Below are 14,699 nucleotides of genomic sequence, written 5' to 3' on the forward strand. Positions count from 1 at the left end.
CGTGCAAGCCATCTGGTTTTACTGTAACTCAGTAAGTTCTGATCCTCAGTTCCAGCTAACTCACACATTTTTTTTTACTATTGTTAATTCTGAAAACGGGACATTTAGTGTCTCAAAGGTTCTACAGGGGACGAAGGGACAGATATGTGAACAGCGGGACATGGTTACCCTATTATATAGGTACATCTACTATGTAGATGTTATTTGAAATTATTTTGATGTAACTAACATACAATTTTTGATTTTTTAATTTGGACTGTCTATTTTTATTGAATTTGAATTTAATTCTATGTTATATCGTACTATTTTTCTGTGAGGTACCAAGTTGTGCTTTCGTGCGGTATTNCAACGTCGCTTCTTTTTTGGCCCAAATACTGGGTGGAAATGTTGCATCGTTTGTTATGTATGTTTTTTCTAAGTATGTAATAATTTTTTTAATTCGTGCATCTTTGGGTTGGTCATTTTTAAAGTCATTTTCAAAACATGGTTCAACTTCATTAGGATCCAGATACATAAGACCAAATAATTGTCTAAGCCACTTTCCTATGTCGGATTCTTTGTTTTTATATTCTTGGACAAGACCAACTGCTTGTATTCGTCTCCACCTATTAACAAATTAAAAATAATTAATAAGTATAAGTTATACCTACAAATATATTATCTATACGTACCACCATGATTGACTAAGATGAAAACGACATCCAATTATATTTATATTAGGAAATATATCTTTCACACTTGAATGAATTGCTGTTTCAAAATCGATCACTATAATGTTGTTGGCTGCAAACATTTGTTTAATGATGAGCATTTTTCTTGAAGTATTTCCCAAATGGCTAGATATGTATCTTTATTTTTATTTGAAAGCAAACAGAATACAACTGGTACAAATACTCCATTACGATATGCATGAATACTGAATAATTGATGGAAAAATTTCGTACAGTATTTAAATGTACCGTCAACGTATAAGGTCTGAGAATAACACATAAAATTTAAATTTGAATCGCATGAAAATATAATTATATGATCTAATGGGTCATTTGTTATAATAAAATATTCGTCTTTTACTGTTTTCGGCTTAGTGTTATTTATATATTCATGTACTTCAGAAATTGATTTTGGAAGCTTCGGTAAATTTCGTATGCGTTCACGAGAAATGCTATCTCTTATTAATTTTGTGTCTTTACATGTTAAAGTTGACGCTGCTACTACATTCGTAGCTATTTCAAGTTTTATTAACTTGGAGGGACGATCATTAATATAATCAAGTCCCTTTCGTTTTATACCATTACTAATTGTTTGTCGAACAATAATATTGGTCTCGATATTTCCGTGTTCATGTGTACCTGATTCTCTCGAAAAATTATTATCAACGCCAATTGTGTATAATTTTGCTTTACATGTTTTTTGTATGCACTTCCATCCAGTTTCGCCTGATTTTAATTCTGTATACTTGGAATATTTATAATTATTTTTCACTAACAGCACATTTTTTCGTTGACTGTATATAAAACTTATTTCACTTGCCATTTTTAAATGTAAAAGTAAAACTTTATAAAATAAATTTGAAATCTAAACCTGATAGACAACTGATCAGTGATCAATGTCAATTCGTTGAGTTACAAAGACACAAGAAATTAATCGGTACACAATAATGATAAGATATTGCTATTTGAAGATATAATAGTTTAATTTCAACATGGTTTTACTTTACACCGATATAGGCATGGGAACTTTTGGTGTTAAAATATTTTTAGAATGCGGAGTTACGGTGCGTTCGTTTTTTCAACCATGCGGAGATACGGTGCGTTTGTATTTTCGACCGTGCGGAGATACGGTGAATGCGGAGTTACGGATTCACAAAATATTTTTATTCATGCGGAGCTATGGTGCGTTCAAATATTTTAGTGGTACATAGAACTACAAAACTCTTTCGATAACACTATAGCAGGCATTCGTGCAAGCCATCTGGTTTTACTGTAACTCAGTAAGTTCTGATCCTCAGTTCCAGCTAACTCACACATTTTTTTTTACTATTGTTAATTCTGAAAACGGGACATTTAGTGTCTCAAAGGTTCTACAGGGGACGAAGGGACAGATATGTGAACAGCGGGACATGGTTACCCTATTATATAGGTACATCTACTATGTAGATGTTATTTGAAATTATTTTGATGTAACTAACATACAATTTTTGATTTTTTAATTTGGACTGTCTATTTTTATTGAATTTGAATTTAATTCTATGTTATATCGTACTATTTTTCTGTGAGGTACCAAGTTGTGCTTTCGTGCGGTATTAGACCATGTTTGTATAGTGATAGAAATCGCCGTTTTATTTAAATGCTAGTGTGTGGTATACGAGTATGAAAGTATAATATAAAATAGTCAATGTTTCAACAATTATTATACTTACTAAATATTTAATACTCTTAATAATTGATGTCCTTATATGTATTTTTTTAATTGGTAAATTCTAATGCAGGTGTATTAATAGTAATATACTAATATGATTTATCAAACTTTTGAAGTGAGTTGTGGGTACTTTATTAGTAAAAATTATTTTCTAAAAAATTAAATTAAAATACACATAATATTAATCCAATTGCTTATTTAATCATCATGGTCTCTGACAATTTAAAATAATTAACTAGGTATCTGAACTTTCATATGACAAAAATTAATTTAGCCCTTAGAGTATTAAGTGTAAATAGATTTTCCAATGTTGGCACTAAGCTAAGTTTTTTATCATATTATTACAGCTCAAATGTAAATATGTGTGATGGGTAGTTAAAGAAATACATCTTCAACTCAATTTTGTACCTAATTATATTAAACAGGTAGATAGTGAAGATTATAATAAAATGTGATTATAATTATTTTGTTTTTTTTAAATATTAATTATTATCAATTTATCAATACTTAATAATTTGCTTATGGTGTAGATATTTAATATAATAATATAATTGTCTTTTGATATTATATTATTATTCAGTTATAATTCATCAATTTATTATTAATTTCATTTTTTCATAGGTAATATAAGTTAATTGAAATTGATTTGGAGTTGTATCTCATAAAAATATAAAATATATAATATCTCATCTTAAATCAACAGCTATAAAAGATCGAGGTCTAAAAGTCACGTCACGCACTTATATATATAGTAGTCGTCTAAAGTTTTTAATCTACTTTACACAACTTCTTCTAAACTTTAATTGTATATGGCTCATTAACCTAATTTTTCTGTAACTTTCTCGTTCTTTATTTCTTTAACATTACCTTTATGTTTCAAAACTATACAATTTTTTGTTACTTATTTAGCACTCTATTCTCTCTTTCCTAAGGCCTTGTTGGAAATATTTTTTCAACTGCCACTATCTCGTTCATACTATATCGTTTATTCGTACTTCAAAGTTGTTGTTATTTGTTACATTCTAGAATTCCGCTCTACCTAGTATATAATACGCGTGTTGTGTGTAAATCTAAAGTCTGATTTTGTAAAATGTTACTTTTTTTACTACAGAGGAGTTGATGAGTTCTATTACACATTATTATAACCAGCTTTATCTTGTTTTATAATACAATATTTAGTAAAACGGTTTTATTAAATATAAAATATTTATTTTACTATTTGAGGTCTTTAAATAGATTTGAATTGTAACTATATATTATTGATACATCATATACTCTGATTATTAGTCTTATTGTATTGTACACTACATTCAAATTGTATGTTTTACGTGCTAAAATTAGGTACCTACTAATTAGTAATTATTGTGTTACCTTAATTCATAAGTGGGCTACAGTGGTAAACCTAGTCTCAAGAGTACAACCTTAAAGTTATTATAGCTTGAAAATTATTGAGATAACAATAACTATATGACCACAATTTTTAGTCACCCTATAGTCTTGAAAATTGTGGCACTGTGATCAAGTGTATACAAATGCCGATATGTTGAATGCTTTCTTGTTATAAGTGCTAGGTTCAAGGTCGACGGAAACAGTTTTAGTACCTAGTTGACAATTTTTTTCAATGTTGGTGATGTGATGGTAGAGTAACCCAGCTCGGCTAGAGCCTTGGAGTGGTGTGGTATTTCTTACAATAACCGTATGGCGTATAAAGCCGTAATGGTGACTAGTAAGGTTAGTCTTGACCACACATGAACTATGATTGACTTATAATTTTCCTAGACTACGCTGACAAATAATCAAAAACGTTAGCTAACTTACGTGAAAGATCGTCGGTAAGTACCTATGAGCTGAATATACGTGTTTTTGAATGCAATGAAATTGTTTATTTTTTTTAACAAATATCGACGAGCACAGACGTTATCAATTTGGAATTGATTTTCAAGGACTACTGTCTTTTCATTAGATGGAAAAATACGTTTTCTCTTGAGTCTTTACCAACAGATTGAGCAGCGTAACGGTTCGGGAAGCTAAGGATTTTAGCTTTTTAATAATTCGATCCTGGAGAAATCGTTGTACCGGATAAATGCCGTTTTGGGTCACCAACCACTATAATCCATATTAATTTTTGATTATGCCTTCCTACCTAAATACCCTAAAAATTAGTGCAGGATTGGGCGTAGGTATAATTCTGTTTGAAACTACATATTAGTACTATACTATAAGTGTATAAACTATCTAATAATAAATATTGCAACTATGTCCTATGCACAATATAACAGTAATAATAATACCCATGATGTTATATCGCACTGTTATATGTTTATTTGAAAATCAGAAGTCAGCATTAACGACCACAACGTACCTACTCTCTATTGACTATGCGTACTTATATAAAGACCCCTCTATTGGCAGATGATTAAGAGCTGCTACATACATAATATAAAGTACTGGCAATAAAACAGCCCCTCGGGGACTCCGCCCAGTTGAGGGATCTCTGCAATAGTCATATTGTCAATACGAACAATTTGAACACCCGTTTTCTAGATGTGACTCAAATGTTTTATTTTATGCTAAACTTATTGCGTTGTGTAATGTGTACAGTGTAGGCACATTTTCAGAGTGAACACAATAAAATAGTGTGGATTTTTACAATGTTTTCAAAAGTTACGATTTAAGTTTAAAATAAATTTACATTTCAACCGTTTTGAAATAAGCTGTTTTATAACGGTTTATGGATAATTTATTTTAAAAACGATTAATTTTTGCAAATCACATGTGCCTTACTTTTACTGTTTAGTACTTTATAGTTTATTGTTTGTAGTTTTATGTAAAAATATTACAGGATTTTACTATACATATATAATATATATATATAATACATATAATATCACATTTAAATATCTTATGTTCTAAAATATCGTTTATAATAAACTATGAAATAAATAACAATCATATACTTAGCAGTTTGTTAATGTACTATGTATCTACTACTAATTCGTTATCTGTAATGTAGTTTGTATTTGTATTTTGTATCATTTATCTGTAGCATTGATTAAAATATTACCTATACACAAAGCCATGGTAACTTTAAAGTTTAAACTAAAAGGGTAGGTCCATGGGTTTGCCTAAAATACGATTTCGGTGCTGCGAAATGAAAACAGAATTATAGATAACCTGTTTATTTATAGATAATACTAACTTATAAATATAAAGTATTAGTTATTACTTATTAGTTATTAGGTATGGCCTTATCATTTTCTTTTGAGGTTGTATTTGGAAATTTCGTTGATTGCCCATTGAATGCCATTTGCTGTACCCAATTGGTAATTGTACCCATATGGGCTACGTTATTCGACACTATTTTTGTATGTATATTATTCATAGATAATTAATTACATAATAAGACTCATATGAATAATTGTACTTTTGAAAAATTTTATTAAAATATTAAACCTTTTTAATAATCTATAATTAATAGCAATAATTTATTAATGAACAGAAAAAATATTATTTTAAAAAGATATGACGGATAAGTGGTATGATACAGATTTAATACTTTCTTGAGGCAAGCATATCGCATCTGCAATAATAGTAATTTGAAAACCAAAGACTGGGGCCATGCAGATATATAATACCTATAGGTAGTATAGTTTTATTATTTTTACTTTATTGCCCGTTAAAATTACCAACTCTATGTGATTCAAAATTTGTGTTTAATTCGTCATTTAAAACCCGGCGTTTAAAATTTCCCGTCGATTTACTCCATCTTAATCTCCATTAAAGATTTTTTACACAGTCGTATAAAATACAGGTCTAAAATTATATTCAATCATAATAACTATCTTTTAGGTCATTTTTTATGATTTTAGAACAATGTGGGGCATTTTTCTCAAATTTTAGATTAGAGCAAGTATTAAACCCAAATTTAATTTATTTTTTATAATTTTATATAATGCTTAAAATATAAATATACATTGTTTATTAATATCATAATTTATAATTCATATTTTAAATTGCTGTTACACCCATTACCACACTCATATCTCTAATAAAAATTATTATTTATATAAAATTTTTTCACTTACTTAATTAGTTTTTTTGATCATTTTTAAGGTAATTTTTGAAGTTTTTAGGGCATTTTTGCATTTTTTTAAGGCATTTTTGTGTGTTTTTTAGGTCATCAACATCCTAACTCTACTATTAATCAATTGTTTATTCATATATACTACATTTTTTCAGGGTATTTAGTCAGCTAATTTTCCACTGGCTTTGTTAATTTTAGCTGTTATATTATTGACTATTGATTTTGCTTCTGACAATAGCAGCATGGATTATTTATTTAAAGACAAGTTATATTTAGCTGATAAAAACTCATAGTTCGAATGTATACTAAATTTGCTTTTATGGATCATTTAAAATTGTATGACATTTTTGTATAGGCGTATAGCTACTGTATCTTCTAAATCCAGTTTATCAATAATATATATCAGTAAGGTAATCTACATAATAAACATCCACATCTAACCAAGTTCTCCAACGTGTTATTACAGGTGTTGGGGGAAGCTGTACTAAGGGTGCTTCATTTTTAAACATATGTGTACTACTTGGTGCTTTAAAAATATTTTTTTGGCATTTGATATTCATTCGTCATCTTTTTAAAGCTACCCCATATCTTCTCAGAAACTCGGAGATGCGTGTGTGTTGAACATGATATACATATACCATCATAGAATACAAAGCTTATAAACTATCAGCAGTTTTACCATTTATGGAGCAGCGCCATTAGTTAACTCCATTTAAACGTAAAGCAATAGATCTGACGTACCTATTTAGTTGTAGGAGAAGATAGGGGAATGGTGGACACTAAGTAGGTTATAGTGACATATATCTCAAAAACTACGATAACTAAAATTTAGGTGTTGTTATCAAAACCTAATGTCAGATATCTCCAAATGATAAATACAACTTTTCCCAACAAAAGTTCAATTTTATCATAACTTTCTATGTTATATTTTTCAAAATTGAAAATCATCTCAAGGTGTGAGAGTTTTTAATTTTCTCATAATTTACCTAAGTATTAATCATTATGATTTTAAAGTAAACATCACGCATATATAAAAAAAAATGTAATAGGATCATGCAAAATGAGTTATGAGTCCGTAAATATATTTTTTTTATTTACGAAAATTAGGAAAAAGTTCTACATTATAATATCAGTTAAATTTAAGAAGGGCCTATTACAGTGGTAATCGGGGCTCGAATCATAAATACGAATGAGGGTCCGGAGTGCTATTTAATTTATAGCATCCTGGGCCGTCTGCCCCTAGGGGTATTATCGGCCAAATATTATGGTGTGGTAATGACAGCCTTGTACCAAGTATTAATAAATATCTCTGTACTGATAATATGTTATTTTTATCATAATTTTAAATTTGCGCGATATTTAGAAATTTATATTTTGTCCTTTATTTTTACGTGTATTTATGTGTTACTGGCATTACCCCACTATATGGATTATGCCGGTCATTTACTTAAAACAATTTTAATATCACACTTAACTCTAAAAAATATTTACTTAACTTTACCAACTTATATACTTATATAATATGTAGTGGCTAATAAGTTTATAATTTATAGTTCTAATGCAGGTAATAGTAAAATATTTGGATTATTATTACCGGAGAATACATGAATTCTCGATTAGGTGGCCACCATTCACATTCACTCATCTTCCCCTACCTTTTAGGGTGAACCAACTGTATACCCCATCAACTTTCAGTACGTAGGCAGTACTATTTATGTATTTACAATATAAGTATAAAATATTATCATTATCACTATTACGTATAAATAACTTCAATCAATTTTTAATGTATTAATGAAATTATATATATTTTTTAATTGTGTGCTTGAAAGTTATTCTAATTATTTTCGATGTTTTTACAGATGTCAAAACTATGACTCACATCTTGAGGCATCATCAGCAAAGAGACAATACTGGGCTGAGTACTTTAAGCCCTATAGAGCAATTAACTTGGCCTCATTCAGATGTGAAGTTACCATGCGGAATTTTACCCGCTTTAAATGTTACGTCCAATTGGTTACAAATGAAACTAAAGTGAGTATATTCTCGCGATATACTACACAAACTCACAATTAAATGCAAACACAAACATTTACACAAGCACTTAGGGTTTAAAGAAACGTATTTAATTTTAATTAGGAGCTCCCTAGTTCCTAAATATATACATTTATGATGATATAGTACATTATTGTAGATACAGGACATAATCGTATTATATAAATTACGTTATTGGAATCAATAAGTAATTTTATTTAGTAAAATCACTACAGTATCCTGCGTTATAAAGGATTTAATTAAAACTGTACATCCTAATATCAAATAATTTATTATATTGTACGCTACGATGATATTATGATTCGAATAAAATTAATTGATTCATTACATAGGATATAATTATTATTTATAAATAATAGCTAATACTTATCACGTTGACCGTCGTGAGATCTAAAATGTGATCTCACATTCTTACTATACTTTGACCTGATCTCCAAGTATATAATTTGATAGGCTTACAAATATGTATTTTTGGAAAAAATGTCTACCTATTTAAAAAAAAAGTTTTACTGTCTTAAGTGAATTAGAGCTGATATTTCAGATATATCTTATGGCTTTAGGATTTCACTATCTAAAATTTTTATAATTTTTACTACTAAGGTGAGATTCCAAATTACATATCGCCCTAAAAAATTTGGTAGGTATAAGTACTTAATTCTAGATGTTAAATTTAATTTCAACTAATTATTTATTTCATACCTTCCATACCTTTTATACTTGTATCGACATCTACAATTATTAAAATCCGACATAACAATAAAGTTAATATCAATTCCAATAAAAATGCATGTCAATTTTGACTGCAAAAATAATGGCGAGAAATTACCCATGTTTAAGCAAATTTTTTTTTAAATATTAAAGTTGAGTAGGTATGTGTATTAAATTATGTATATGTTCCGGCAATGTGGAATATATGGTAATATGAACCACGAATTTTTTTTCAACCATCTTAATATTATTTTTATTTGTACTAAAAATTATAATTGTATTACTACCTATTTAATTACGAATATATTAATAATAATAATAATAATAATAAAAATTGTTCAATAGTATTGATGAAATAAGAAAAAAAATTAAGAAATATCATTATGTTGTTTTTCTAATAAATTAAATTAAATTTTACAATAAACTGAAATTTTTGAAACACGCTATATAAACTTATTTTTGCTACTTATCGTACTGCCTATTTAACATATTTAATAATATAAAATAACATTATGATACTGGTTTTTTTTTTGTCGTTCTATCAATGTTGTAAAACAATTAACAATTATCATAAATATTAATATATTCACAATATAATAAGATTTAATACAATTAATAATCATTAAAAAAAACTAATATTATAAATTATTATAAATAGGTTGTAATAAAAATAAAAAATAATATTAGATGGTTAAAAAAAAATCGTGATTCACATTGCCCGATATTCCACATTACCAATAACGCATATACAACCCAATGTGAGTAATAAGTGATTGGCAAAAATTAAAAAAAACCATAGAAATAAAAACGAAAATTGTTAAATGCATGATATAAAACCCGATTAAAACTTGTTAGGTCCATTGTCATTTTAAATCAAAGTAAAACTATTAACATCTGACACTAATATTCAAATAATATTTATTTTATATAATGTTATTGATGTTATTGTAAATGAGATCTCGCAACCAATATTAGTCATTTGTTTGGTTTTTGAATAAGAATACAATATCTCATGGCCAATTTAAGTAGGTAACATGGTGAAATACCTTTTGGTAGTCAACGCGGAAACAATTCACTATAATATATTGTAAATATATTTTCACTACAGTTTATCAAATTATTGATCCTTAAGTATATTTATTTTATTTTTTAAATTAATATATAGTAACATATTAATGTTACAGTAATATTATTGTTGTTAAATAAAAATGTGATGGTAAATACTTTTAAAGAAAAACCAATTAAATAATAAGTTGATACACTAATAAAGGTATCTAAATAAATAACTATTTAATAATCTAAAAAATGTGTATAATAAATAAAATTGATTTGTTTAAATTATAATAGATGGCTGCACAATGGGAAGAACGTTGATCTTGGACATCGTTATAACCTAAACCATAACACAGGAGTTTTAGTTATTAATAATATAAGGCTAGATGATAATGGGATATGGCAATGCGTAAACGAAAAACAATTAGCTAGAGCAATAAATTTAGTAGTTTTAGGTATTATATTTTTATATAATAATAAAAATAATAATTATAGTGTTGAAAATAATTATTTGTCTTTTCGTTCTAGAAATTCCAAAAGAACCTTACTTATTAATTGACGGGCACCGTTTAGACCCTGGAAATTTATTTGTACCAGTAAAAGAAAACATGGATTTAAGTATAGAGTGTGTGGTTGAAGGTGGAAATCCAATGCCATCATTACATTGGTTACTATTTCCAAGTAATTCAAATTTAGAAAATGAAGCCATGTCTTCAGGATTACTGCAATCCAATGAATCGTATCAAGAGAAAGACATTAGTCGAAGTTCAGCTAAAATTCAAAGAGTTCTTAGAGCTCATCACAATGCTACTGTGGCGTGTATAGTTACACATGTTACTCTTGTAAACCCCTTGAACACTACTATTCTTCTTGATGTTCAATGTAAGTTGATTTTTAAAATCAATACTTAAGATTATACATTTTACCGGTAGCAGTGTCGTAATTACAGAGTTTAATATGAGTGATTCCTAGAAATAATTTTGAAATTTTATTTGATACTAAAGCTAAGCAAAGTAGAACTTATATAACATTTATTTTTTGGTAAGAACATTGTATTACTTATAGGATTATATAATGTAATAATATATTTAATTATTTAAATGACACTGTAAAAAAACTGACATTATAATATTATGGGAAAAACAAAATATTAATTTAAGGTACCTAAATAATATTATGTACAAATAACTGCCTCCTCCCTATCTAAGTACTAATTACGTCACTGCGTGTAATGTTAAGGTAGCTTTAAAATGTTTTATTAGACCATAAATGTTATATTTTATGTTACTACAAAGATTGAGGTTACTTCTGATGAAATGTATCTTATGTTTTTGTATTCAACAATGTTTTAAAATTGACTTTTGGTATTTATAGATACTCCTTCTTTTGGAATTAGTAGAATTCCCGGATTAGGAATACCTATTAAAGAAAGTATTTCAGTATCTCTTAAATGCGATGTTGATTCAAACCCACCATCAACTCCCGTCTGGCAAAAAGGTATGCTGCTTACAATTTTTGAAATACAATTTTTCTCATGTTTAACTATGGTTGCTGTATATTTATATTAGATGATAGTGCACCACCTGTTCTCCAAACTGATGATGGTTTTCTAAACTTTACGTCAATACGAAGAAATCATAGTGGGTGGTATAAATGTACAAGCAGACACTTGTTATCCGAATATTCTTCAATTGGTTATTTTTTAAATGTTAGATGTGAGTAATGCATTATAAGTATAATTTCAACTTCAAATCTATTTACTTGAATTTTGTTATATTTTAGACAATTTAAATGACCTTGATACAGTGCGCAAAGAGTTAATCGAAGAAGATAACTCTGGTTCCTCTGAATCTGTCGAGGTCACTGTTGGTGGGGAAGTTCAATTAGAATGTCCATCAGGACCTAGTGCGGCGATACCATGTTGGGCTAAGACTGGCAATGATAATGACCTACAACCAATAGGGCCAAGTAGTAATCTTCATATAGACCAAGTTTTATACCAAGAGGCCGGTGAATATAAATGTATTGTGGGCAGTAAAAATGAAAATCTAGAAAAGCTCAGGGTGTATACACTTCATTTGAATGTTGTCGGTCAGTATTTATTTTTATTAATATATTAGAATTTAGAATAACTAATAAGTAATATGTTATTAATAAGAAAACGTTCTTAATTTAATAACTGTTACTTCTATTGGCTATTGTCCTTAACTCTAAAGCAGGGGTCGCCAACCTTTTCCAACTAGTGAGCAACATTCAACATTTTAATTATCTAGTGATCTACCGCTATTTATTTTGTTATACTGTTTAAATTCTATTCATTACATGATTTTAAAAAATATTCTTCTTTCATTATTTCTCCATCTGAAAATTGTGTGTTTGTCTTCTCTAATAAATACTTTACTTTATAAACAAAGCATAAACTTGTGTTTAAGTCTTAAACTCAATGATCAGTAGATATTAGTTTAGAATAAGAACTAGTATCGACCAATATTCTTATAAAGATCGACCAGTCGATCGTCGATCCCCGTTCTAGAGTATACCCGAATAACACAAGTTATGAATTTCCAGGCGGTCCAGTGATATATACCGAAAACAGAACTATTGTTGCGCACGAAGGAAATGACACCAGATTATCAGCTGAGTTTTGTTCTAATCCAATGGTAAACAAAGTTTTTTGGATAGCGAGTGATAGAGTTATTAGACCAGGAACCGCCGTTGGACAAATTACAGCTCATAACATAACCGTAAGTATAAGGAAAACATTTAGGTATTAGGTAATACCAACAATGTTTTTGATTGAATATTGCACATTCTTTGTTAAATGTTTATTTTTTTTATATAAACCAAAAACTTCAGAGTTAAGTACTACTTCGCAGCAAACATAGGCACTAAACATTATATTTTGTTTCATTGAACATTTATAATGAAATTGGAAAAATTTATTTTTTAATTCGTTTATCGTTTACCAGGGGGGTAAACCTTTTTATATATCACGTCATATAATATAAAAAAATTGAGATGTTCGTTTAAATGTGCTATAAATTTCAATACGTCTACATAATTTACAATCATAGAATAGATCTATTTCTTAAAATAAATTTAAATTACTCGTGTGTTTTTAGATTTAATTTAAATTTAAATTGTGCTAAATAAATTATAATAAAATTAAGTTTAAAATAATTTAAATTTTTATAAATAACAAAAGTATCATACTGACTTAGAACACCTGGGGTACTTAAGGAGATTCGATACTGATGGTTTATAAGGAGTTAATTATAGGCAACTATCCATGTGCGTACGTGCGGGTCATGTAAATGAGTGTAGTAAGTGATTATTATAAAAAAAGTGTGATAGACTGTGTGTAAAATAAACAGCGGACCGCTCTCGCACGTGCACGCACATGTCAATAACACATTACACGAATATTTATTATGTACCTACTATTTTTTGGTTAACTAAACAATTTATCCAATAACTTTTCTGAAAACATATAATTATTTGTTCGTCATAAAACATACTCGAAAATGACTTTCTTACATTTTTAAATTAATTTTTCCATTTTAATATTGTTAACATTTAAAAATTATTAATATTCAAAATTAAAAAACCAATTTTGAAGAATTAGTAGTTCAGTTAAAAAATTGAAAAAGTAATTTTCAAGTAAACTTCATGACGAACTCAAATATGATTTTAGAAGTTGTATCTGATTATCTATATTGATTACCTATTTGACAATATTATAAGGTACAGTATTGGCATAAGATTGATCTTGTCATTTTGTTGGAAAATACATACGTTATCGGATCTCCTTAGTTATATTTTTATAACTACCAAGTTTTAGACTTTAATAACTCAAATACAAATGTGTACTTTAATAATATTAAATGTATCTTAAAAAACACGCTTGACCCAGGTTAACAACCGTTGTCCTAAACTATAGATGAACTTCATCTATGTGAGTCGCGAGGTAGGTATCTCAAAAATTGTTTTATGAAAATTAAAATATATCATTGTAAAACCAAATAGTTTGGTTTACAATTATTTCTGAATTCAATTCTACCACATCCATATTAAAACTAAACAGGAATATGTTTGAAAAAAATGACACTGCAATATTATAAGTTATAGTTATATAATATTACAATCGTGAACTTCTTCAAACGATAGATACAGTATTGACTATTCCTGTTTTCCATGCCTTCAATATGATATTGGTTTGTATTTGTAGGATAGCCTCGTTAGTCCGACTATTTTGAGACCAGAAGACTACCAGACAAAAATAATTATATGATATAAAAACATTTAAATACTAGTTAATGTTATGTTAATATTGCCTATGTAATTAGTTAACTAGTGACATAAATATATTCTCAAACGATTA

The 14,699-nt window shown here is 28.0% G+C and overlaps 1 protein-coding gene across 1 annotated transcript in view; it reads left to right on the forward strand.

The window, feature by feature from the left end:
- The window catches only part of LOC111033750 (CD166 antigen), a 28,302-nt gene that overhangs the window by 12,793 nt on the left and 810 nt on the right, over window positions 1-14,699 (forward strand). Inside the window, exons 3-9 of the mRNA XM_022314654.1 lie at window positions 8,365-8,536; window positions 10,613-10,773; window positions 10,847-11,200; window positions 11,693-11,815; window positions 11,887-12,033; window positions 12,101-12,409; window positions 12,887-13,062. Of these exons, the coding sequence (XP_022170346.1) occupies window positions 8,365-8,536; window positions 10,613-10,773; window positions 10,847-11,200; window positions 11,693-11,815; window positions 11,887-12,033; window positions 12,101-12,409; window positions 12,887-13,062 (1,442 nt within the window). The remainder of the gene's footprint in view (window positions 1-8,364; window positions 8,537-10,612; window positions 10,774-10,846; window positions 11,201-11,692; window positions 11,816-11,886; window positions 12,034-12,100; window positions 12,410-12,886; window positions 13,063-14,699) is intronic.

Source organism: Myzus persicae, unplaced genomic scaffold, assembly GCF_001856785.1.
Source record: "Myzus persicae strain clone G006 unplaced genomic scaffold, MPER_G0061.0, whole genome shotgun sequence".
NCBI lineage: Eukaryota > Metazoa > Arthropoda > Insecta > Hemiptera > Aphididae > Myzus > Myzus persicae.